This window comes from Phoca vitulina, unplaced genomic scaffold (assembly GCF_004348235.1).
Source record: "Phoca vitulina isolate PV1807 unplaced genomic scaffold, GSC_HSeal_1.0 scaffold1, whole genome shotgun sequence".
Classification (NCBI taxonomy): domain Eukaryota; kingdom Metazoa; phylum Chordata; class Mammalia; order Carnivora; family Phocidae; genus Phoca; species Phoca vitulina.
The window spans coordinates 68023676-68050722 of record NW_022589704.1 but is presented as its reverse complement, the minus strand read 5'-3'; the positions used below and the strand labels follow the sequence as shown (position 1 = coordinate 68050722).

Sequence of the window (27047 nt, the reverse complement as noted above, 5' to 3'; positions counted from 1 at the left end):
AAACAAAAGTGAGAAGTATGTGAATATCACAGCCTCTGACAAGCTAGAAATATTGCAACAAAACAAAATGAGAGGAGAAGGAAATATAGAATAAGTTCATCAAGTATCTTGTTGGTAAAAATTAGGAATCAAATAATATAATTTAAATTGACAAACAGAATGATAGAGGACCATTCTTAGGAGTGCAAAGATAAGAATTAGAGCAGATATTATTAACTAAAATTGCATGGTGGAAAGGGGAGGAAAAAAATTACAGGCTAATTTTATTCTTGTTCATAGTAAGAAATCAAAATACAGTGTCTAAGGAAAAAGAGGAAAGATTATGGACATTATATAAAATTTTCTTATAAAGACTGCTACCAGAAAAAATCTACAAATATTTTCAAATACCAAAATAAAAGCAAAAACAGGATAAAACAAACCCCAAACCACACAGTTAAACTTTTTAAAAAAGCAAAGAGAACATAACATAATGGCATGCTTTAAGAGAGTATATTTAACATAGAATATGTTAGTACTAAGAAAAACCATAGTAGTTATATCAGTAAATATAAGTACCTATTATAATTATAAATTAAAAGAGAAGTATTATTTTTTCTTATAGAAACAAAGGAAAACCTAACTCCCAGAATATATAAAAAAAAGCACAACCAAAACAAAGACTAAAAAGTGGTTTAAATATATAACAAGGAAATAGAACCAAGAAAATCTTTAAAAAATCATAAAAGACTACTTTGCATAATACTATTAAAATAAATTTTTAAAATCTACATAAAATTCTTGAGAAAAAACACTTGCAAAACTGATACTAGTTGAGATGGACAACTTGAATAGTCCAATCTCAGGAGAAAAAAGAAAGAAATTTGTCAAAAAGCTACTCCACAAATAAGTATCAGACCTAGATGATTTCACAGGAGAATCATACTTAATTTTTAAAGTTTCAGATAATCCTCAAACTATTTGATAGTTCTTTAGCATAGAAAATAGAAAAGAATTTCCAAATTATTTTCTGAAGGAATTATAACATTGATATCAATACCTGATGAAATTGCACATATACACACACACGCACACAAATTACAGGTCAGTCTCCCTAATGAATACTGATGTAAAAATGCTAAATTAATTTTAGATAAAGAGAATCCAACAGCATAATACAAAATGAAATACATCATAATCATATGTGACTCCTTTCAGAGATGTTAGTAACCCCATTAATAAAATGTATCATAAAAATAAACAGAATAGCACACTCATTTCCACAGGTGCTGAAAAGGCAATTTATGAATTTTAACACCATTCTTAATAAATATAAGTTAATGGAAAGCCTTAAAAGTATAAAACACATACAACTCAACCCAAATGCTGTCATTTGAATTAATGAAAACCCCTTGCCATCCATACAAAAACCAGGAACAAGGCATGCTGTTTACCATCAATTTCTTTTGAATAATATGTTGGAGGTAATAGCTAGCACAATAAAACAAGAGAAAAGTATTAGAAATATCAGAATTGGAAAGGAAAATGTAAAACAATCTCTACTTGAAAAATTCATGAGAGTCAACTGGAAACTAAAGTAACTCACCAAGATAGTAGGATATAAAATTAACATACTCAGAAAAAAATCACTAGCCTTAAAAATGATCAGAAGATATAATGAAAGAGATGATCCTATTTATAATCTCAGCAATAACAAAAAGTTAAATGCTAAGTAGCAAACTAAAGAGTAAGAAAAAATTGTGAACACTCCTGAAAGACACAAAAACTAGACTTAAAAGTGAAAATATATATAATATTCTTGTATAGAATGACTCAACATCATAAAGATGTTAATATTCCTCAAACTAATTATAAAATTAATGCAAATCCAGTAAAAAAACAAAATAATTTTTTCCTTATCTCAACAAGTTGTTTCTAGAGTTCATACAGAATGTTTAGCAAGAAATAACCTCAAACCCTTGAAAATTAATGTCAAAGGGAGCATGTCATATCAGAGATTAATTGTATATTTAAAACAGTGTGTTTCTGAATGATAAATAAGCCAACGAAACAGAATAGAAAGTCCAGAAATATACTCAAGCACATAATGAAGTTTTAGTATGTGATAATGGTGGCATCCCAAATTATTGCTGAAAAGATAGACTTTCTAATAAATGATGTTAGAACAACTGGAGAGCCATTGATAAAATGATAAATTAAATATATACTTTGCTAAACCAAGGTGTATATATATGTGTGTGTATATATACACATATATACACACAGATATATATAAACCAATATAATATATATTATATATATAATATATATATAAACCAATATATATATATAAACCAATATAAACGAAGCTAAACTTAAAATGTATCAGAGATTCTAAAGCTGTACAAGTTCTATGAAAATAATTTTTACAACCTTGGAATGGTAAAAGCTTTTCTAATAGTGACTCAAAAATTCAAACTCAACAAAGAAAAGCTTGATAAATTTAGCTGCACTATAAACAAATAAACAACAACAACAAAACCTTTGCATGACAAAAATCAGGAAAAAGACAAAAAATATTTGCTGGGAAGAGATGTGCCACTTATTTTACCATTTGAAAAAAAAAAGACAAAAAAATGTATACAAGAAATGGACAGTTGACAGAAAAAGAAATATCCTAGTGCTTAAATATCTGAACCAACATTCATAATGTAAACCTCATTACAAAAGAAATGTAAACTAAAACTAATTGAGGTACTACTTCTCACCTATCATGATGACAAATACCAAGAAGACGGAGTCATTCTGTTAGCATGGCTTTGGGGAGAAGAGCTAATACATTGCTGGTGGTAGTGTAAAATGGTTCAAACCCTAGGGAGGGGAGTTTAGTAGTATCTAAAAAAACTGCATATGCATTTACCCTTTGACCCAGGAATCCCACTTACAAACTCTTACCCTGAAAATAATTTTCCAAAAATATACATACATGTACTCAATTCATTCTGGCATTGTTTGTAATGGCCAAAATTTGGGAACAACCTAAACGTCCATCAGTAGGGGACTGGTTGAATTAACAATGGTATAACCAAGTCAAATGTCTGTAAAAGCAACTGATCAATTCTGTAAGGCACCAAAGGGTAATGGCGGCTATGGCTTTTTTTTTTTACTTATAATGCAAACATATTTTGAAAACTCACTCAAATGAAGAATGTATTAAAATTACTAGTAGCAGTAATATCAGTAGCAGAATTATGTACATGTTGCCTTTTACTTACGGTTTACAGTTTTGACTGGTAATATTGGATTTACCCTCTCTGGGGAGGCAGCGTTTTCCTCATTTGTCACATATTCAAAATTAATGATGAACATCATAGCCACGCCCTCTTGGTTTTTCACTGGAATTATGTGAGTGTTACAAATGAAAGTGGACCCTAAGGAGATGAAAAATGAGTGTTAGGTCAAAAATATGCCTTCATTTTGAAGTGTCAGTAATATTAAAATTCTAATAAACCTTTAGAATTTTCTGTCATAAATGATTTAAAATTTAACAAAAATAATTTGACTTTTATTTCATATTTCATTGCACATATATTTACATGAAGATGTACAAATTTTGCCATAAAGACCTTACAGGCAAATTCAGATACAACCTTATGGAAAAACAGAATATCAAAATCTCATTTGTCTTCACACCCACCACCATAATAGTTAGTATAGGGAAAAAAGCATATTCTTTAACTTTGTAGAAAAACTCAGGTTTCTTGTATATATTTTGATTAATTCTGAATCTATATAAAATATAGCTGTATAAACAGTAAAGATAACTTTGTGTCATCTTGATTTTAGTGCTAAGTAAATTATTTCCTTTTTCTCTTTTAATTTCCTAGATATAAAATAGTAAGTTATTGACTTTGTATATGTACCAATAATTCTTTTCTTTTTTTCCTGCAAAATTCACAATGCCCAAATTATAATGATTTTATTTGGTTTGTAATCTGTTAGAAAACAAGAACAAAATTTTGTCTATATTATTGTGTTAATTTGATTCCTTAACCAAAAAGATATTCTTTTAAAGCACAATTATGAGGTTAATAAGACATATTTTATTAGAATCTTCTGGAAATGAGATGAACAAAAGGATGACTCAGTTTACAATTAACTACTGCCATCCATCCTCTAACAGAAAATCCAAGATCCAAGATTTAGAGAATTCTGTCAAGATGTTGATTTCTTTTAAATCAATTGATTCTGACTGACTTCTTGAACCTGACTTCTAGAACTAAGTATTTCCTTAAAGCAGCTTACTCACATCTTTACCCTCTGGATATTTCTTTTTTTGGTCATGGTGATGGAAACCTCAGGTTAGGGATTTGTTTGGGTTCAAAAGTATTATATTTTTAAAATGTAAACCTTCAGGAAAAGTTCTCAAGTAGTCAGATAATAGAGCATTTTTGGACTCTTTTTTAACTAGCTGGAACCATCTTGAGTGTTGAGGAGAATGATGGTTCAGTGCAGAGGAAGGAGCAGGTAGGGAGCAAGCTGGACCTGGGTACAGAGGGAGATGTGAGAAAGTGAGAGACCAAGAGTTGGAGGCCAGGGGCACTGGCAAATAACAGAAGAAAGTAGTTGGAAGCCCAACATCCCTAAGACGAGTGGATACTAATATTCCAAAATGGTGTCCTATGCATGCCATAACTATTAAAAACAAAGTAAGTGTGAGAAAATTCTTTCCTCTTTTCTCATCCCTGAAACATGGCTCCTATTGCCAGAGCTGAGAACAAAGACTATTGCTAATATTGCTATAGATTGAGACATCACAGGTGGAAGAGCTTTTGAGGGTGGGCCTAGAGATCTACTTATTTATGAAATTGTTTCTATGGGTGAACATGTTCTAATTTCCAAGGAACTGATTTGCAAAAACACTTTTAGAACTTGGACTCTTTGTAAGTTGGGAATGCCTTTGTGCTAGTTATGATTTAGATTTTTAAATGTCAATAGCCTCCCAGATTTGAAATGTAGAAGACCTTATCTATAATTAATCTCATATTTTCTATAAAATCGGCCATGGTTTTACAGATGTTATGAAAAATATGTCTTAAGAATGACATGCTGCACCTTCACAGTCTTCAGCTCTATCTTCAATTCATTTAATAAAATAGTTAGTTAGAGCACTTGTCATAGTTTCCATGGTAACAAACGGGATGATTTTAGTAAACAGAAAATAAGCAATTTAAGACTGTTCTATTAGAACTAAAAATAGAATTGCTTCAGGCCAGGCATCGCAATACAAACTGGCTAAACAGAGAGACTGATAAAATGCTAGAAATAGCCATTGTGTATTCTGCTAATGAACCAAAATACTGATACTACCGCTTAAAATGACATTTCTTGGATCATTTAGAATATCATTGTGAATTCACAGATTTGTTACTTAGCAGTTTCAAATCTTCCAACAATTGAAGTGTATTGCTGATTGTACCACAAGACATAAAGCACAGATTTTTAAGAAATCAATAAATAAAAAATGTGGGACTAGAGATCTAATAGGCTGGTAATAGAGCACAGTAATTTCGCTTCCAGTAATAGGGGAAAAATCACGTATTGCAATACTAATGCTTGTAAATTTATTGGCTAGTGTTAAAAATCATAAAACTATAGTGCTTTATAAAAAAGTTCAGTTACACGCATTGGTTCCATAGCATATTGAATATGTGTAATTAATCTGGGATTTACTGCCCACTAGCATTGTTTCCTGCGTGTTTCTATTAGGCAATATATCTCCTCTAAAGTCAACTGAAAATTCACATTTACATTTTTTTCTCTTTTAGTTTTTGGATTTAATGTCTCCATCAATCTTGCAAAGCATCCTGGAAAGCAGATATTGAAAGGAGATACATGGAATTTAGAAGAGAAGGAGAATCAAATATATTTTATAGAGCAAAAATATTTTAGCTTGCATCATTTTGCAAACTCCAAGTTCTGTCAAGGTATTACATTTGTAAAGTAACATTATTTTAAGAAGGCTGTGTGCTCCTAAATACTGTTCTTGAATGCAACATTGGGAGAAAGAAAAATGGAAAGATGATCCAGCAAATACTAATCTAGCAATGAAGAAAAAACTAGACACACTCAATAATATGTAAATTAGAGAACGAAACCAATCTAGAAATAAAAAGTTCAGACCTTGTTAAAATGAATTAGTATCAAATGGAATTAATAATGTTTAAGAAGCTTATTTACAGTAAGATTATCCAATAATTTTACAATTATACATGCAATTATACAAATATTAGTTAAACCCAGGTTCATTTCAATATCCACGTTTTGTCTCCTGAGTAAGAACATTCTCAAAACCAGGAAAAGCTGTTTAGGAGAATAATGCTCATTATAATAAAATGTCTAGAATGTTAATTTTTAACTGTAGCCACACATCAAGCAAACTTAGGTAATCTGAATAATTTTTCTTTTATTAATAAATTGGTGGCATACTCTTAGCTTTCAGATTTTAAAATAAAAGACCGGGACTCCTCCCTTTGAGCTACTTTAAAGATGTTTTATTCTACTGTTGTTGTTGTTTTTTTAAGATTTTATTTATTTATTTGACAGAGAGAGGGAGAGCACACGCAGGGGGAGCTGCAGGCAGAGAGAGAGGGAGAAGCAGGCTCCCCGTGGAGCAGGGAGCCCAATGGGGGGCTTGATCTCACGACCCGGAGATTGTGACCTGAGTCGAAGGCAGGCGCTTACTCGACTGAGCCACCCAGAACCCCATTGTACTGTTTGTATTCACGGGGCATACATATGTCCCCTAAAATCAATAACTGTTTAATATTGGGTCAAACACTGTTCTGGGTTCTCAGATGGGGTGGAGAAAAACAGCAATAAAAAAACAAAGTTTCTGCTCTTACGGAATTTATATCGACATCATAAATAAATGAATAGATATCTAATATATGAAGTAAAAATAAGTAACAATGAAGGAAGAGAGAGCAGACTAGATCGTAACAGTAGTAAGGGAATGCATTTCCTTTGAAATGGCATGTAAGCAAAGACATAAAAGAAGTAATGGAGTTAGCTGTGTGGCTCCACGGATAGAATGCAGCTGGCAGAGAAAATAGCAAGTACAAAAGTCTTCAGGGTTGTAAGCTCTAGGAACAATGTGGAAGCCAATGTGACTAGTACAGTATGTTGGTTGTGGGGTAGGATGGTGTTGAAAGTAGGTAAGGCTGAAGAAGGAGTAGGGAACCACAGCATGTAGAAGGCACGTAGAAGGCTAATGCATGGATTCGGAACTTTCCTCTCAGAGAGACAAGAAGGGTTTTGTGCAGAGGCTGACATGACTTGACTTAAAACTACCCCTCTGACTTCTATGTGAAGAATAGCTTGGGATGCCAGCAAGAAAACAGGGAAGCCAGTAGGAAAATATCATACTAATACTGGCAAGCAGTAAGAGTGTCTGGACTAGGGTGGTGTTGCTGAAGCTGGTGAGAAGGCGTCTGTTTGAGATATTTTCAAGGTAGGGATTATAGGACTTGCTGGTATAATAGATGGCATGTGAGGGAACGAGAGGGGTCACAGACAAGTCCAAACTTGGAGGTTGAGAAAATGGAAGAATGGAGATGCTCATTTATTAAAATGGGGAGGACTGTGGGAGGTCTGGGGTTTGTGTAAATCCATAGGTTTGGGGTATGTTAACACTGAGGTTGCTTATTAGATATCTAAATGCAGATGTCTAGAGTAGTTGGATATAGGATACTGCAGTTTGATTCAGGGATTGATCCAAGCCAGATATATGAATTTGAGAGTCATTAGGGAATGGATTATATTTAAAGACAGTATGAGGTCATCTAGGGAACAAAGAGAGAGTTGGGTTTTTGAGCCAAACATTAAGGGACTGCAGCGTCAAAGAAGGGAAGATGAAAAATCAGAGAACATTGTGGAGGAGTAGACAGGGAAGTAGGAAGAAAATCCAGAGTCTAGTGCACCAGGGGCTAAGAGAAGGAAGTATTGCAAGAGAGGGCAGGATCAACTACACAAAACTTGCTGATAGGCTCAGTGAGAGCTAAGAAAAGATCAAGTCATGGGGAACTTCTTTTAGAGACATTTTGGTAGATTAGTGGCTAGGAAACTGTTGGAATGCATGTAAGAATGAATAAGAATAGATGTATACAGTGTGTGCCTGGCTGGCTCAGTTGGTAGAGCATGTGACTCTTGATCTCAGGGTTGTGAGTTCAAGCCCCACATTGGATACAGAGATTACTTAAAAAATAAAATCTTTAAAAAAAACCAGACGTGTACACAATTATAGGAAAGTGTTTTGAGGTGCTTTACTAAAGAGGTGATCAGAAACCTGGGCTGGTAACTGGAAAAGATTTTGAAGTGATCAGACCTTGGATTTTTTTAGGTTTAGAGACACTACAGCATATTTATATACAAATGGCATTAATTTGTTTATTGATTACATTTCAAATTTTTGTTGCATAAAGTCCCACCATTTGGTAAGGTCAGTGAAAGTCTAACATAGTAATTTACAAGACAGTAATTTTCTAATTTTTTTCCTCAGTCAAGTGCAACTCACTTCGGTGTTAATTAATTTTCCATGTATATAGAACCATAGGCAATAGTTTATAATCTATTGCTTGAGAGCAGCACTCTCTAATTAGACTATCTGAATCTGAATCCTAGCTCCATCCTTTATCTGCTGAGTAAACCCTGGGTGATTTAGAAATGCCACAGCAACTCAGTTTATTCTTCTGTACAATGAGGATAATCCTTACTTCATAGAATTGTTTTGGGGACCAAATGAATTAATACCTGTGTACTATGATATTAGAATAGAATTCTCCCTTTCTCAATTTTCACTCATGTGATATGTTTAACATAATAGCTATCAGGGAACTAAAGTGAGAATGACTTCCTTCCACTCCACGCATGCAGATTATGAAGGAAATAGCTATAGAATCTTTATATCCAGGATATAGAACAGATAGGGAGAGAAGAGTAGTGAGAGGATTGGGGAAAATATCTCTTTGGAGAGGACAGGCCCATTGCTGTGAGCTTCCCTCCTTCCACCCTCAAGAGCTGCCATCTTCCAAGGCCAGGCCTAATGAGGGGATTTTAAGGACCCACTCCAGGACCTTTGAAATGTGTTCTCTGCAGAGAACAGGAGACAGGGAGACAGGCAGAATGGGTATTTGAAAGCTATGTAGATGAATGGTAGGCCATAATAGGGCCTCAACCTTGGGGGTGTAGAGGGCCAAGAAGGAACAAGCTCTCAATTTCTGTGGCAGAGACAGTGGGCATAATTATTGGGACAGGCAGGTGCACCTAAGAACTGGTAGATAGGCGGGCGCCTGGGTGGCTCAGTCATTAAGCGTCTGCCTTCGGCTCAGGTCATGATCCCAGAGTCCTGGGATCGAGTCCCACATCGGGCTCCCTGCTCGGCGGGAAGCCTGCTTCTCCCTCTCCCACTCCCCCTGCTTGTGTTCCTGCTCTCGCTCTCTTTCTGTCAAATAAATAAATAAAATCTTTAAAAAAATAATAATAATAAAAAAAAAAAAGAACTGGTAGATAGGCCTCATGGTCAAGTCTTCTGGACCAGGAGTGGGCACAGGGTTCTCCAAGGATGGGATGAAGGGACTGCAGAGGAAGAGACAGATAGCAAACTACCAGATGCTGGAGGCCAAGGAGGAAATAGGCAAGAAACTCCAGGGTGCAGGGATAGGACCAGCAAGGGAAGGAACCTGAAGGGAGACAGAGTCTCGCAAGAGTTCTGAAGAGCCTATCCAGGAAAAACAGTGTCAGCTCTGCCCACTGGCCAGATCCAGAGAAGGCAAATACACCAGCTAAGTAGGAACTGTCCTGCTCCATAATCTTCCTGCCTTTTCATCTTCTACTTGGAGGGAAGCAAATAGCAATCAGAGTGTGGGAAGAGGGTAATGGTAAGAGTCTAGTGCACCAGGGGCTAAGAGAAGGAAGTATTCTCTGGTAAGAGGTTGAAGCTGGCCTTCCATTGCATTCTGACCTGAGCCGGTTGGGAGTTGTAATTTTAAAGCCAAATCACCATCCGAAGACAGGGGTCAATTACTCCAGTGAATAAAGTTAAATGGGATGATGAAAAACAAAAGCTGCATTTTGTTCACAGTCCAAGCTTCACACTGATCAGTAGAACTCATATACATGTAAAGTTCTTAGAATAGTACCTGGCATGGAGCAAAACTCAATAAGGTGAGCGATTATTTTCATCTCTAATTAGAGGATCTCCAGAGAGATCTTCAGTTAATTTTCAAGGCTCTCTGTGTAATTTCCTCCAACCTTTGCCATTCTTGAAACCGAAAGCTACACTATTTGTATTTTGGGGCACCAAGTGGAGATTATTCTTTTCTGAGCTGATTGGTTTAGGAAATGCCTGAAAGTTTGTGATTTCCTACTTTCTAGTAGACTAGGGGACCCTTTGAAGATTAAAAAATACCATTAGAGACCTGCCTTAGAAGAAAAACAAAAGATAGCAGCCTCAGGATACAAAGGTCTCATCAAAGAGGCAGCACTGTTCATCTTGAGTTGAAAAGCCTTTTAGAAAAGCAAAGGGGACCACTGCACCTCCTAGAAGGAGAGAGCTACCCAGTCACAAATGACTTACGGTGGAATCAAGGGCAGGCAAAAATAGGAAACAAGCGAAATTTGTACTTGGCTTTTCTGAATCTAATGTTTCCTTTTATTTCTTTCTTTCAGCACTTCCTACATCTTCCTCTGCTCTCTCCAGGCCTCCAAGGTGAAATATTATGAACTTCCTCTTATCAAGGAGGAGCATCATGAAATATATTAATTTCTCATAAGATTGTTAAGGACATAATGGATTACTATTCTCAGGAAATTTTTTTTAAAGGGGAGTAGTGAAAAACAACACTTAACTCAAGATGAACTCTGGTGTAGCCTCTATGTAAAAGAAATATTTTGGTTGTATAGATAAGACCTTCCAGATATCTCTCAACTCACACCATGTAAGTAATTGCCTGCTGATATCACTATCACTGTTGGTCAGGTTGTGACTTAAAGAACAGAAGACCATGATGGAGTCCTGAAACAGAACTAGAAGAAATTTCTATGATTGGAGAGTTTATGTGCCATTGTTTAGCCATTTGATTATTTTTTAACAGATGTTTTCCCACTCTTGATAAGAAAAGTAAACACACAGAGATTTCATTCAAACTCAAAATCCACTTCCAGAATTCATCCCAAAGTTTGCAGAATAACTGAGTGGTGAAAATATTCCATTTATAGCACATTTGTAACCAGACTGTAAGCTTCCCAAAGACAAGATATTATTAATCCATGTAAAATATTCCATTTATAGCACATTTGTAACCAGACTGTAAGCTTCCCAAAGACAAGATATTATTAATCCATGTACACAAGCCTCCCTCAACACATAAAGGGAACTCAGTGAATATTTCCTGGCTACTTTTACTTCTTCCTGACAGCGAGATGTTCGTGAAAAGCTGCCCACTGGAGATGACCCTTGAGCTAGGTCAGAGCAGCATTTGTGATTGTGGGTAGTAGCCTATAGTCTTTTTTTTTTTAATGTTTTATTTATTTATTTGTCAGAGAGAGAGCACAAGCAGAGAGAGCTGCAGGCAGAGGCAGAGGGAGAAGCAGGCTCCCCGCCGAGCAGGGAGCCCGATGCGGGGCTCGATCCCAGGACCCTGGGATCATGACCTGAGCCGAAGGCAGACGCTTAACGACTGAGCCACCCAGGCGCCCCTGTGGGTAGTAGCCTATAGTCTTAAGAAGATGGATTTCAGTTATAGAGAGAGACCTGGGTTCTAAACTTGACGAGTCATTTAGCTTCTCTCTGTCTTGGCTTTTTCTCTGTAGATTCAGAGCGCTCATACTTATCTTTTAAAGTTGGAGCACTAAATGAGAGGATGCATTTAAAGTACGGTGCCTAATATACAGTAGATACAAATGGTAGCTCATGGGAATGTAATCTTTTAATATATATTAGTAGGTGTAGAAACTGAATATACCCAAAATGTTACTCTTGTAAGAGGCCAGGTTATGTTGGGCTTGAGCTTTTCAGGCTGAGTAGGAGTAAACACGGAGAAGAAACATATGCCCAATTCAAACCAATTTCACTTTAAAAACTAATTATTCAGAAACCACTATGTGCCAGGCACAGTTCTAGGTGCTAGGGTTTGGCAGAGAACAAAACTGAGCCAAATTCTGCCATCATGTAGTTTATAATCTAGTGGAGTTTGGGGAGACAGAAATAAATAAGTAAAATATATAATAGATTAAATGGTGATAGTATCATTGAACACCATAGAGAAAATAAAGAAAGGGGATAGTGAGTGCCAGGAGCAGGGAAAAGTCTGTAACTTCTAGTAGAGTGGGAAAGGCCTCCCTGAGAAGAATACATCTGAATAAAGAACTGAAGATGTTGAAAAATGAATCATGAGGATATCTGGGAAAAGAGGTAGCAACACATAGGAAGGACCTGCCTGGTGTGGGGCTGAATTATGTCCCCTACAATTCATACATTGAAGCCCTAACCCCAGTGTGACTGTATTTGGAGACAGGACCTACAAAGAGTTAATTAAGGTTAAATGAGGTCCTAACCGTGGGGCCATAATTCAACAGGACATTGTCCTTGTAAGAAGAGGAAGAGACACCAAGAGTGTGTGTACAGAGAGGAAAAGCCATGTGAGAAGACAGCCATCTGTAAGCCAATTAGAGAGTTTTCACCAGGGACTAACACTGCCAGCACCTTGATCTTGGACTTCGAGCCTCAAGAACTGTGAGAAAATATATTTCTCTAATTCAAGTCACCCAGTCTGTAGTACTTTGTTATGGCGGCCTGAGCTGACTAGGATAGGCCCTGAGCCTGAAGAGCAGACAGTCAGTGTGGCTGACACAGATTAAGCTGAGGGGAAAGTGGTGAGAGATCCAGGGCCCAGTGGTAACAGAGCAAGGGAGCAGGAGAGTGGCAGAAGAACAAGCCCGTTGTGGGCATTGTAATGCCTTCAACTGACAAAGGGAAGCCATTGAAAGGATTGGAAAAGGGAAGTGATAGTCTCTGGCTGCTGTAAAGACACGGACACACGAAACACTTAGTTTGCTACGCAACTTGGTCTGAACAGACTAATAGTATACCAGAACACATCACGTGGAATGGGAAGTGATGGATGAGGCTTTGAGGGGTAGAAGGTCATGTTGTGAATGTCTTCTGTGTTCCTGGAATTCAGTCTTTTGAGGTTGGGGGTACACGGAATTGATTTAATCCTGAGAGTATCTTCAAAAGTAGTATTTTAGCACACACTTTGGACACGGGCTATTTCAGGTACTAGTGATGCCTCAGGGAAGAGAAATAAGTTCAAAAGATCTAAGTGTTATTTATTTGAAGAGACAGAAGGTACACTTAGAAAAACTATTTATTAACAAGAATAATAGAATAGCCTATGGTTTATTTGGCCTTATGGATTGGGTCAAATGGGACTGCTTATTGGGAGGCAAATATTCCATTACTTGCCCATTTTTCTTATTTCCCCAGTCACATGGTTAAATCTAAAGGAAGCTAACTAAGTGAAAGCAAATTGGAGAAAGTCATGTGAGCTAAGAAAAACATTTTATACAGAAGCATTATTAACAAAAAGACTGAGCTGGCAAAAATTTGGCTGTGCACCTAACAATATATTAGGTCTAAAAAAAGAAACTTAACATGATAATTACCAACACATACAGATTTAGCATCACAATCACAGATATAATGAAATCATAACAATTATGAACATATTTAGATAGCCGATAGAATAACATGGGACTAGAAATACCTTTTCAGAATTTCCAGGAGAGATTATATAGATGCCTTTCATTTGAGAAATGAAGAACTAACCTAATTTACACAAGGCTGCTTGTCACATTCATGTTCTGGGTGGTAGTATTAGCACTGTCTGAGATGTCAACAGCATGAATAATTTATTTTTAATTATTTCTTATTTAAAACAATTTTAAACACTCAGAAAAATGCTGAGGCAGTGCCAATGAGTAGTAAATTTCTTGGATAGGTAGTACTGTGGAGCCCCTGGGATTGGACTGACCTAGCTCTGCTGTTAGTCATGGAATGGCCTTGGGCAGGTTACTTAATCTCCCCAAGACTAGCTTCCTCATCTATAAAATGAGGAAAAGAAGGGAAAGTGCCTCACCTCATAGTGTTGTTGGGAAGGAGAAATTAGAGAATACTTGTAAAATAGGTACCACGGAACCTGGTGAGGTTGAGCAATAAATGGAAGTTATTTTTATTAACTGGGGTGGGAAAAATAAATTTCTCAACTTGAAATGGTGGTTAAACTTCCCTCAAAGGTTCGACGATAAAACTGAGTCATTCGACTCTTTTTGGAGCTTCAGTAATGAACTCATTAGCTTGATCCCCTTGTCTTCAGATGAGAAAATGCATCAAATGGCCATTGGAATTGGGTAGGGGCTTAGAAAAGACCCTTTAATTATCTACTATCTTAAAATATGTCTCCTTAACTTTGCAGTGACAGGGCCCTTGGTTTATTTCCTATGTTTCTCCTGTCCCTATAGTGCCTCTAAAAAGAAAACTACAGACCAGGTAATTTTAATGAAAGCAGAGCTCAGCCTATTTGGTCAGGTCCCATAGTCAGTGGAATTTGGTATATAGCAGAAATGTGTGAAACAATCTTTAATTCTGGGTTTGCTCTAGGACTACCATAATTAGTATTTGAAAGCACACGTTAGGAAGAAGGGTAATAATAACAGCTAACATTTATTGGATGCCAGCCACCATTCTAATGGCCTTATATGCATTAATATCACTTGCATTTTTACAAATGATGATGGCACCATTATCATCCCTATTATGTAGATGAAAAGTAAGTCATACATAGTTCTCTTTTTCCTTGATCTTGGGGCACTCCTTCCCCTTACCGTGATTGGGGAGGAATACTCAGGTTCTAATTCCTTCATCAGACTAAGACTCTGAATTCCATGATTTTTAAATCAGGTATGTTCTAAGAGATTTTTTATCTTTTATAAGTAATGGCCTGAGCTAAAACTCTTCCTTCCTTTTTCCCCGGTCTTGTACATTTCTGCAGCATTCCCAGATTAGGCAGAATTCCTTTCTCCTGCCACCTGAGAGGCAGGAAGTCACCATGCACTTGCTGGGACTGCCCCAGCCCCGCCCTTCATTTACTCCATTCAGTCCTATACTGCCTCATGCCCTTTCCACCTCTCCTCCTTTTTTATCAGCTCTAGGCTTTCTGGGAATAAAGGTGTTCTACTCTCTTTCCTCAGTCTCTCTATATTATCTTACTACTGCTGTTAACAACTACATAATTAAGTCATGGCTACTATTTTCTGAATGTTTTCTATGTGCCACATGTTCCTCATGAGAAAACTTTATCTTAGAGAAGTTTCTGATGTAGGTAGTAGACCAGGTTGGAACTCTGAACTTTCCAGCTTTTACTCTTTCTCCTACATCAGTGTTTCCCAAACAGTGAGATGTTAATAGGTATTATCAGAAAGTGCTGTCTATAATTAATACAGTTTGGGACGTGTCCTCTTCGAAGAGATGCTCAGGGCACATTATTGCGTTAGAAGTTTTGAGAAGTTCTGCAAAAGCAAGTATGTCTACTTTGTTCAATCCGGCACATCTCAAATTTATTTGACTCTGAAATACTACTTTAGAGAAATTTGCAATAACATGTAGCTCCTTACAAAGCCATTGAAAAATACTGAATTGTGTCACACTCCCTCTCTGTTTCAAAGACCTTTCTGAGAGGGAAGAAAGTATATACCATAGGTTGCCTAGACGCTTCCAGGAGAGGAAGAAACTGCAGAAAGCACAGGGCTGAGGCAGGAGGGGAAAGAGAACTGCAAAGGCCAGTGTCACCTACTTAATATATTTTGCTTGGTATTGGTCCTGATCTGAGCATTCAGAAGCCCAGGTAAAATAGCATTGTCATATTTGATCACATATCTTGCAGTGATGATTTCCCCATAACGTAGCTCTAAGTTGAAAGGTTATCACTAAATATGAAAGAGTGTTTCACATCCTAGGTCCTACTATTTAACAGAGATCAGGTTTTAGAACGTAAAAGCCCTAATTCAATAATTCATTAGTATTCTGCACCATAAATCGCCTGAGATAACTCTGGTATCTGCAAGAAAATATTTTCCCTGTGTTTCCTTAGGAGTCATTCCTCTTCATCTTCAAAATATGGGGATAGGTAACGTATAATTATTTGTTTACTCACTCCTTCCTATTGACACATTTTCTGTTAACATTTATGCTCAGGTGTTAGGTTGTTTTCATACTTACAAGCTTGATTACTGAAAAAGAACAAGTTCAGCTATTTTTCTATTTTCTTTATGAACCACCAATAAATTATTTTGGGGATTGAAATTAGAAAGAAAAACTCATACATCTTGTCTGGCTGGTAAATCAGACTGTCTCTTAAGATGTACTATTATGATTATCCACTGCCCAGTCTTGGTTCCTAGTGTATTGGAACTAATAAGTGTTAGAACAAGCTGAAGCTGACTAACAGTGCTGTATTCAATATCCAGGCAAGCCAACTCTGTATTTGTAACGAGGAATTTGGGGGCGGATTTGTGACAATTTTTAATACTTTGTGGTTTTTACACTCAAGTAAATATTTGGTTATTTGGTTCAAATTTTTTCGTAACACATATTCATGTTACCAAGCTGCAAATGTACCTAGAGCAAGCCCACCCCACTAAACTGCCACTTTTTTTTCTTCAGTAAAGTTGCATTAACACTTAACGGACTAGACGGACTCAGAATATGAGCAAGTTTGCACATCTCCAGAGTATGTACACACTACTGTCAAGGTCAAACGTAATTAGAATCCTGAGACCAGCACCACTGTGTGGATGTCATTGCTAACTAAGGCTGTCCATGCCACATGTGTGGTATGCCCCATTCATGGTGTACTTGTGACTGCCGAAAAGAATTCCACATTTTCTGCCCACACTAAGTTTGCAACTTTGGAGCAAGAACAAAAGCTACAAATAATGCGAGTTTATTTCATATCTTAGAATGAGTAAAAATATATTTTAAATCAATAAAATTTTAAAAGATTGTGTTAGGTACCTACTGTGTGCAAGGTACAGCACCAGAAATTGTAGGAGTTACAAACACAAATAAAAAAGGAACCTTTCATCGAAAAAAAGAGAATCCGCTCATGAGAGTGTGCTATACCCAAGAAGAGAACAAGCCATTCATGGAAAAAGGCATTCTTTCAGCTGGGCCTTAAATGATTGTGATGGGTAGAAATTGGGAGTGGAAGGAAAAATGCTAGAAATGAAGAAACATGGTGAATGTGGGGCAAAGTGAGTGGTGTGTGACCCCCTCCAGGGCAAGCAATTCAATGACCTCATGCCTAGTATTTCTGACTTTAACAACAACAAGAAATAGGTACCCATTATTAAACAATTGCCATTGACCAATTATCATGGTGAGTCCTGAACATGCTCTTATTTAATCCTCATGAGAACCCTAAAGAAGTACCTACAGTAAATATCCCCATTTCATAGAAGAAGACCTTGAGTCATGGAAAGAAGTAATTCCCCCAAGTCACACGGCCAGTCTGCTTTAGAGTCAGGGTAATGATCTCGATGGTGCAACACATGCCACCATCTTCACACAATACAATGAGGCCTTTTTTCCTACTTATCTGTAGGTGATACGCAGAGCTCAGTCACACAGAGCTCTGGATTCTTCCAGGGTTGGACTTCAGCACACAGCTTCAGGATGCTGAGAGATACCCTCCACTTCATTCAACACAGGAAAAAGGAACATTTTAAAACACCAAACAAATCATGGAAAGTGGTTCAGGCCTCTTCTGAGAGTGCTCTACAGTGAGTATGGGCCTTGATGGGGTTAAAAGTAGGCTCTATAGGCCTGTCTGGGACAAAAGCGATAGAAGCAGAAAAGAGTGAAATTGAAGTTATTTCTCCAGGTAAACTTAGCCCTCTCTTCTTCTCGTAAAATTTTCTATCCTGTTTGACCATTATAACTTGGGATTTTCATTTTTATTTTTTAAATGCCTGGACTATTTTTATAGAACAGCAGACGGAGCAGAAAAGATGTCCTGGAAACTAGTGACAACGTGGGTTTTTGTTCCCACTGGCAGTGTTAGGGGGAACACCCTCTCCTAGGCTTTGGAACCAGGCTTGGGGGCAAGCGACTACTACAGGCGTTCCCTGCTCCCCAAGGTTGCCAGAAGCGTGGGCCTGCACCAGATGCCTGGGGGCAGGGATTGCTTTGCCGTGGCTCATATTGCCCTGGATATATATTTCCAAATACAGTTGCAGAGCAAAAGAGAGGTTTTATTTCAACTTCACAATGACTACATTTATTGTTGCTTTTGTGTTTTACCCACATCAGGATTCATGACCTAGTCTATGTTTTTTAAGGTAGCAAAGTAGCAATTGCTATGGTCCATCTGTACACTGAGTCCAAGAGAAAAATGTGTCTGGGGACAATCAGGTTTGTGCACACAGCAACATATGTTCATCTGGGGGACAGGAGGTACTTTCTGTGTCCATGAGAGGCTGTGTAGAGTAGTAGATAAGCATAAAGCTTCTGCATCAGATTGTCAGAGGTTAATTCTTAGATCTGCCACTTTTCAGCTTTTGATCTTGGAATAAGTTACTTAACTGCTCTGAGACTCAGTTTTCTCATCTGGAAAATAGGGATGATGTTACCCACTTCACAGTGCTATTGTGAGGATTAAGTGAGCCAATATCTGCAAAAAGCTTAAAATATTGCCTTATACACTAAAAAAATTAGCTATCATTACCATAAAAGAATTATCAAAGAATAATTTTGAATTCTGTAACTAACAAGTCATTAACTGAAAGATAGAGCTAAACATTTTCTTCAAGTTGAGGGGAGGGGACAAAATGTGCTTATGGTGTACTCACATCCCTTGTGAGCGTCTAACTGCCTGACACCCCCCATATTTCTGGTTCTGTTGACCTCTAACCGTACATTTCCCTGCTCAGACCTTGCCTCTAGTTCTAAACTTCTCCTAGGTTTTATCTTTTAGGAAAATTTACCAGTCCATATATTTATGTAAAGGTCTTGACTAAGCACTTGTTGACAGAAATACATGGGGCTTAATTTTCAGATAAGAGAATAAATCTCAGCTCTGGTGCCTAAAAATTTTTGGCAGAAAAGCCCTATACTCATTTGGTTTTACCCAGGCCTAGAAATATGTTGGATATAAAAGCTGGGTTAATTCCATCAGCTGAAGGTTAAGCTTTTAGCCTCTCCAAACAGAAACCTCCATCTAATTACCAATGACTCCTTTTTACCTGATGACTTTGTAGCTGATTAGTGACTGTCTATCAACACGTTACTTCTCTTAATCTATGTCCACTTGATAGGAACTTCCCGGAGATAAAATCCTGTATTAGAGAAGATTCTCTAAAGAAGGAAATTTCAGTTACTATGGTAAACCAATGGGGTAGACATTTTTATGGCAATGGAAACTTATCACCCTTCAAATGGTAAAGAACTGAAAAAAAAAATTAAATTGAACACACTGGTGAGATTTCAATAGACATTTTAAAACCAACGGCAAGGCTGATTTATCATGTATTATATTTGAGAAGAAAAAGATTAAAACTTTAATATGAAAAGAATTAATTTACTAGATTCTTTTCTCTGACTGTCACAGTAAATGGCTAGGGATGAAAAGAGCGGGCAATATTATGTACCACTGATGCTAACAAGAACAAGGAAGGAGCCAACATTTTGTCTTCTACTAACATCACTAGAAAAACATAATAGGAAGACTCTGTACCCAAATTTCGATTCACAAGAAGAAAATTGATTGATTTTGCTGGTATTTTTAAAAAATGCCGTTCCTTCTAAGAACTGCACCTGAGAAGCAATCAGTATTTCAGTGTCTACATGCGGATTTTATGGAAAACCTCCAAGAGAGGTGATATCAAGTTGCATCTTAATGGAGAATGCATAAATATTTCTAAACCCATCTCAGACGCTAAGATGTAGAATGCTTGGCAAAATATATAGACAGTGAATGGTAATTCGGAACTGAGCTAGACGGAAAATAATTGAACAATGGCATATGCTCCTCCTAAGCCATGCCCTCTTTAGGAAGGCATTGAGATGCAGGTGTCATTGTTGGTATTTCTGTTGAATTTATGCAGCTTGCCCTCCAGGCTCATTCTCTATCCTTCTCCTCCTGTTCAGAATGGAGAGAAGATGCTAACAGGACTGCCTCATCCTCTGGCTTCTAGTTGGGTTTTAGCCAGTGGTGATTACCAGCAAGAGATTGAAGGTTCATATTTACCACTATCACAAATGTAATGTGAGTGACCATTGGGCAATTTTGTTATATGTATTTATATACATAAGGTCTTTCTTAAATTTTTTATTTAAATATTGTGTAATTTGCTTTAGAGTCTGGGTCCATGGTGGGCAATTTTTCTAATATTCATGATGATGTTTTTCTAGCAATAATTTTTTAATTATAAACATTAAAAAAAAGAGAGACTGAAGGGAAGGAAGAGAGAGATGGAATATTTTTCCCCAGACTCTAGCTCTACTGAGTTGCAGTTTGGGATGCACCCCTCACTAAATTCATAGTTCCTGTCAGCCCTTAGCATATAGATCTGTCTCAGGATTCCAATAATTATCATTCCCTCTGCTTGCCCCTTCTAATGACCCTCCATGGTTACTAAGCCTGGGACACTGCATTGTTTCTTGTTGCCTCTCATAAACTCTACCCTCAGTTTTGTAAATGGCTCTTTCATTAACTCTCCTCAAATTACCCAATTTGAGTGTTCTAAAAATATTTGGATACTGATTCATACAGGATAAAAATATTACTAGACAGGGAAAGTAAGTGAAATCAGACGTTCCATACTTAAACAATAAAGATGTGACAAAATATGAGGATGATGAGAATCAGTTGGATATGTTAGACAAAAAGAAAAAAATCAGGCCAAATAATAATAATAATAATAATAATAATAACAACAACGACAAGGCACTACATTTATCCCCATATCGATCGGCAAAAATCTTTATCAAGACAAAATATGAGTGTCCAGTATCTGGAGAAGATAAATGAGTTTCCAAGATTAAATTCCTTTAAAACTTCAACGGAGATGAAATATAACAGATTTAGTTCTGAGCGGTGGTCAGAGGATGGCAAAGTAGTGAGCAGTACCAGCCTAATCAAATTCAACATTTTAGTGAAAGTGAGAGGAACTAAAAATAACCATCAAGAGAGTGCTTAATGATGGAAAACAAACAAACAGAAAAACCTGACAGAAGATTTAAAACAGTTTTTTATAAAGTACTCATTAATAACCCAGGGGAATCCTTTAAAGATCACTTAAAAGCACCACAATGTGTTTCCAAGAAAATAACTTGACCACAAGCCCTGCATGACCAAGTGGCAAAACTATACACTTGAATGAAGAAAACAAACAAAAGACATTTTTTCCAAAATGAAATTGTGAAAGAAAATTAAGGAACCTAGTAAACGTCAAAGGTGAAGTGTAAAAAAATTAAGCCAAAAATAATTCGAGAGGCACCTGCAAAGAATTTTTAGGCACTTAATTAGGTTAAATGAGTTATTAGAAGGTTTAAAAGAAAACCAAAGGAGATAAACTGGGGGAGCAAATGTGATCACTGAAGGCACATTCAGTGTAGAAAAGGAAACTCAGTTAAAGATTATTCTATAAGACACAGAGGAGTTATAGAACCATGTGTAAGTTGAGCTCATTAAATGTATTGTACAAAAATAATATAAATAAGTCACCTTCCATGACCAAAATTTAAAGTACTCAAGGTAGGGTACTGGTGGCCAAAGTATGTAACTTATTACTTTAATGACCAATGTGCTGGTCAATGTGATTCGTATGCTAAGCATTTAAGACGGATCAACAGATTAGAGCAGTGTTTCTATGCCAAGCAAGCTGTTGGCAATGGTTATAAATTGCAGGATACTAACGCCCTATTGAGAATAAGCGTTGGTGGAAAGGTAACATTTTTTCTGTAAGGCAAAATCTGGTCTGTTTCATCTGTTGGGTATTTTTTAGCTTAAGTAAATATCACGCAGGACCAAAATGAAAAGAAAAGAGAAATAGAACAATGGAATAGAAATTGTTAGCTGGCCACTCTGGACCTAGCACTGTGGTAGGGATTTTAACACATCCATTAAATACTAACAGTGTTCTGGGGGTGAGAATTATTGTCTCCATTTTACAGAAGGAAACAGGGCTCCATAACCACAGCACTAACCAGCTAAGTTTGAATTGCCATGGAGAAGTAGAATCCAGACTCCTGCCCAGGTCTGTCTGGTTCTAAGTATCCTGTTTGTTTCAGTAAATTCATTTAGACTGCCTAAAAACTTTTAACAGATATTTATTAGAGATTTTAGGTTTTAAAAAATTGAATGGCAGTCTTATTTGGATAGTGTTTTGCAAAGATAAGGAGCTGATTCAAAAATAAGAAAGATAAAAGGATAGGAATAATCAGGCATTTCTATGCCTAGGAATCATTAGCAGTGTTTGCTAGGCAGAATTCTAAGATGGTTCAGGATTTCCTGCCTCTCGTGTGCATACCCTGAATAATCCTAGTGACACTGAATATGATCAATCTGACCCTTACAGGTAGTTTATGTCACATGGTACAGTTGACGTTAAGAGAGGGAGATTACCCAGGTGATCCTAACACAATCTCTTGGAACCTTTAAAAGCAGAGAAACAGTCAACAAAACCAAAAGACAACCGACAGAATGGGAGACGATATTTGCAAATGACATATCAGATAAAGGGCTAGTATCCAAAATCTATAAAGAACTTATCAAACTCAACACCCAAAGAACAAATGATCCAATCAAGAAATGGGCAGAAGGCATGAACAGACATTTTTCCAAAGAAGACATCCAAATGGCCAACAGACACATGAAGAAGTGCTCAACATTGCTCGGCATCAGGGAAATCCAAATCAAAACCTCAATGAGATACCACCTCACACCAGTCAGAATGGCTAAAATTAACAAGTCAGGAAACCACAGATGTTGGCGGGAATGCGGAGAAAGGGGAACCCTCCTACACTGTTGGTGGGAATGCCAGCTGGTGCAGCCACTCTGGAAAACAGTATGGAGGTTCCTCAAAAAGTTGAAAATAGAGCTACCGTATGACCCAGCAATTACACTACTGGGTATTTACCCCAAAGATACAAATGTAGGGATCTGAAGGGGTTCGTGCACCCCGATGTTTATAGCAGCAATGTCCACAATAGCCAAACTATGGAAAGAGCCAAGATGTCCATCGACAGATGAATGGATAAAGAAGATGTGGTATATATATATATATATATATACAATGGAATATTATGTAGCCATCAAAAGGAATGAAATCTTGCCATTTGCAATGATGTGGATGGAACTGGAGGGTATTATGCTGAGCAAAATAAGTCAGAGAAAGACATGTATCATATGACCTCATTGATATGAGGAATTCTTAATCTCAGGAAACAAACTGAGGGTTGTTGGAGTGGTGGGGGTTGGGAGGGATAGGGTGGCTGGGTGATAGACATTGGGGAGGGTATGTGCTATGGTGAGCGCTGTGAATTGTGTAAGACTGTTGAATCACAGACCTGTACCTCTGAAACAAATAATATATTATATGTTAAACAAATAAAGAAGAAGAAGATAGCAGGAAGGGAAAAATGAAGGGGGGGGAATCAGAGGGGGGACGAACCATGAGAGACTATGGACTCTGAGAAACAACCTGAAGGTTCTAGAGGGGAGGGGGGTGGGGAGATGGGTTAGCCTGGTGATGGGTATTGAGGGCACGTACTGCATGGAGCACTGGGTGTTATACGCAAACAATGAATCATGGAACACTACATCAAAACCTAATGATGTAATGTATGGTGATTAACATAACATAATAAAAAAATAACAAACAAACAAACAAAAAAAAGCAGAGCTTTCTCTCTGGCTGGTCACAAGAGGGAGAGCCTTCTTTGACTTCTGGCCTGGAAGAAAAGAAACACTCATGTTTGAACTGCTGAGAGGGGTTCAAACACTCATGTTTGAACCCCTAGAAGTTGAATGGGTGCCGAACTGACAGCTAGCAGGAAATGGATTCTGCCATCAACCCTTGCACTTGAAGAGAACCTCAACTCAGATGAGAACCACAGCCCTGGGATGATAGCTTGATTTCAGTCTTGTAAGATCCCCAGTAAGAACCCAGTCACACTGTGCCAGGACGTCTGACCCATAGAACCATGTGCTAATCAATTGTTCAAAGCTGCTAATTTGTGGTATTTTATCACGCAGCTTTAGGAAGCTAATGCACAACAAAAACTATTTCTGGAATTTGTCTTATCTGACATTTTTACCAGAGTTCAGGTGACTGAACAGTAAAATTACAGGAAGACTTTGCATATAGCAAAAGTTTGATCTGTGGGGAATACACTGAATGGAGATTGAGTTATGTGGACTGTGTGAAATGGCAGAAGTTTCAGTTGGGGATTCATGCAAGGCATTTCAGGAACAAGTAATCTCGATGATATTTTCAAGATAATGGATAGGTCTCAACCAGCAATTATGATTCATTAAAGAGCTACAGTGAACATTTTCATTGTTCCCTGTAGACATGGGCTCAACATGCTACTGTTGAGAAGACCAACAACATTTCTGAATATCCTCAGGAAGGGTGGTGGAAACTAGAATCCAAAGGTCTGGAAAAAATATATGGCTAATCCTTGCCCTTGATAATGTGAAGAGTTACCCTTCTTAAACATCAGGAAATGCTTAAGTGATAGACCAGTTCCCCAGATGAGAAACTAAAATGAGCAATAAGCCAAACTTTCTTCAGAAGTACATTTTACAACTATACCCTTGATCTGGAGAATTAAAGATTGAGAAAGTATTCTCAAAGTTAATTAAAAAAAAAAAAAATAAAAGGACTTCAGTGGTGTGCTGGTAACAATCTGAGAAGCCAGTTAGTAGGAGAGGTTGCTTCTTTCCCTTAGGTGTATTTCTTCCATGTCCCAGAAGTTAGATTAGTATAACACTCCTGATCACTCTCCATCCCTTTGATCACTTTTGGGAAAGTAGGGAAATTTATCCGGTTGGCAAAATTGATATGGTATATTGGGCATGCTTGAATCAGCTGCTGTTTTTATCTCTTAAGAATAAGCCTGACCAAAGAGAGCACATTTTCTCCTCTGCATGTCTCTGAGTAGATAAAGCTGTTTTATTCTGCGGCTTAGTATGAGGAAGTCTAAACCTCCCCAAAATATAAGCCATGAACTCTACCCTAGCCTTTTTTGGAGTCATAAAGGTGAAGTATTTTTTGTATTATTTTTCCAGTGGTTTAATTTACTGTGTGGTAGGGAAAGAGTACTTTTATTAGGTGTCCTCAAAGACCCTGACAATGAGCACAAGGTAGCTCTTTCAAATATTACAGAGAGGAATTGTAAAACTGGAAGCTTAAAACAGTGTTGTTTTTTTTTTTTCTTAGTAGTTGGTATTTAAGAAATTTGTTACTTTAAGAAGTGTACAGGATGAAATTACAAAGGACTCCAAGGAGTGTTTAATAAATCTAATTATTATAAATTTAAAAAGAATTAAAGTCATGAATACATCTCCACATTTTTGAGGTCATAAAATGGGATTCTTATATCAGTTTGCATAGTATCCCTGGTATATTTTAATTCATTTGCTCATTGTTCATGAAGTAGTCAAACCCATGTGGCATTTTTAATATTTGAAGAAATTTCCAGCATTGGAAATATTTCTAATGTCAATATATAAAGCATAAAAATCACCCATAGGCCTCAACAAGAAAGATTTGTTATCCTAGTTCTTTTGTGTATTTTTCTTTATTCACTATTAACTTTATAACATCAAGTTTTTAGTTACTAAATTCTTGATACAGAATGTGAATTTTACTTTTAATGATTCCTCTAGGAGTTGTTATGAGCACTTTAACCTGTGGAAATGCATGACAAACAGTAATTAAACTTTTAAACACAAATCTCCCTAACAAGACAGTGACAAAAGATCTAAAATGAAGACCTTGATTAATTTGCCATGTTAGACATCTCATTGTCATAGTTCCCTGGACTCAAGAATGAAAAAGAATCATGTTGCTTTCATCTAAAAACTACAATTTAAAAACTGTCACTTTTCTCTTTACAGGAATTTAAGGAGTCAAAGGCAATGTATTGGACAATTCCAAAGGACTCTATTACCCTTTTATCTGGATCTCTTCAGCATTTTTGAAAGGATTCTGCAATTTATTATACCATTTATATTGAAGGTCTATTTTGTGGGATTCTATTGTATTATTTGTATGTTAACTTCCCAATTTGAGTATAAGATGAAGATATACCATTTCTTTTGTTTATGTTTATTGAAACATAACCCCTTTGTGCACAAACGTTTTGTTCAAGTTTAATGAATAAATAAAGTTCACAGAGTAGGTCCCACCAGAAACTACATGGCTATGATTCAAACTGGAGTCAGACCTGTAGTATCTATGGTGGTTGCATTTGCCCTACATACCCCTGGGATATTTTATGATGTTTAGGGAATACTGTGTTATCCGTGACTTGGGGATCCTAGCTTTAAGAAACAAGTCACTTTATCCTTGGCGTAGCTATAGCAATAACATAAAATCGTTATTACAAAAAGCAATAAAAGGAAGATACAGTTTACTCTGTACCCTTCATGTGGTTTTAGAAGGATACAACTGGAAGAAAAGCTTGTGCAAGAAAACTGAGGGAAACAAGTGAAGTTGAGGATTGCAAAGACAGGTAGAAAATACAGTCACATTTGTGCTCTAATCAGAACATAATCCGTTGTGAATGTTTGTAAAACGAGTGTTTCTAGCCAGTCACACTCATCTTTGTATCAAAGCTACTTTACTACGAAGAAATGAGCGATAGAATTCTTTGTAACAATGTTTCATTGGTCATATAGTAGTTTCCTGTTGCTGCTATAGAAAATTACCACAAATTTAGT

The 27047-nt window shown here is 36.9% G+C and overlaps 1 protein-coding gene across 5 annotated transcripts in view; it reads right to left on the bottom strand.

Annotated features, from left to right (window-relative positions):
• KCNH7 (potassium voltage-gated channel subfamily H member 7) overlaps positions 1 to 27047 on the bottom strand; it is a 477325-nt gene that overhangs the window by 145518 nt on the left and 304760 nt on the right. For all 5 annotated transcript variants that reach the window (XM_032409337.1, XM_032409301.1, XM_032409310.1 and 2 more), the window contains exon 3: positions 3255 to 3410. In XM_032409337.1, the coding sequence (XP_032265228.1) occupies positions 3255 to 3410 (156 nt within the window). The remainder of the gene's footprint in view (positions 1 to 3254; positions 3411 to 27047) is intronic.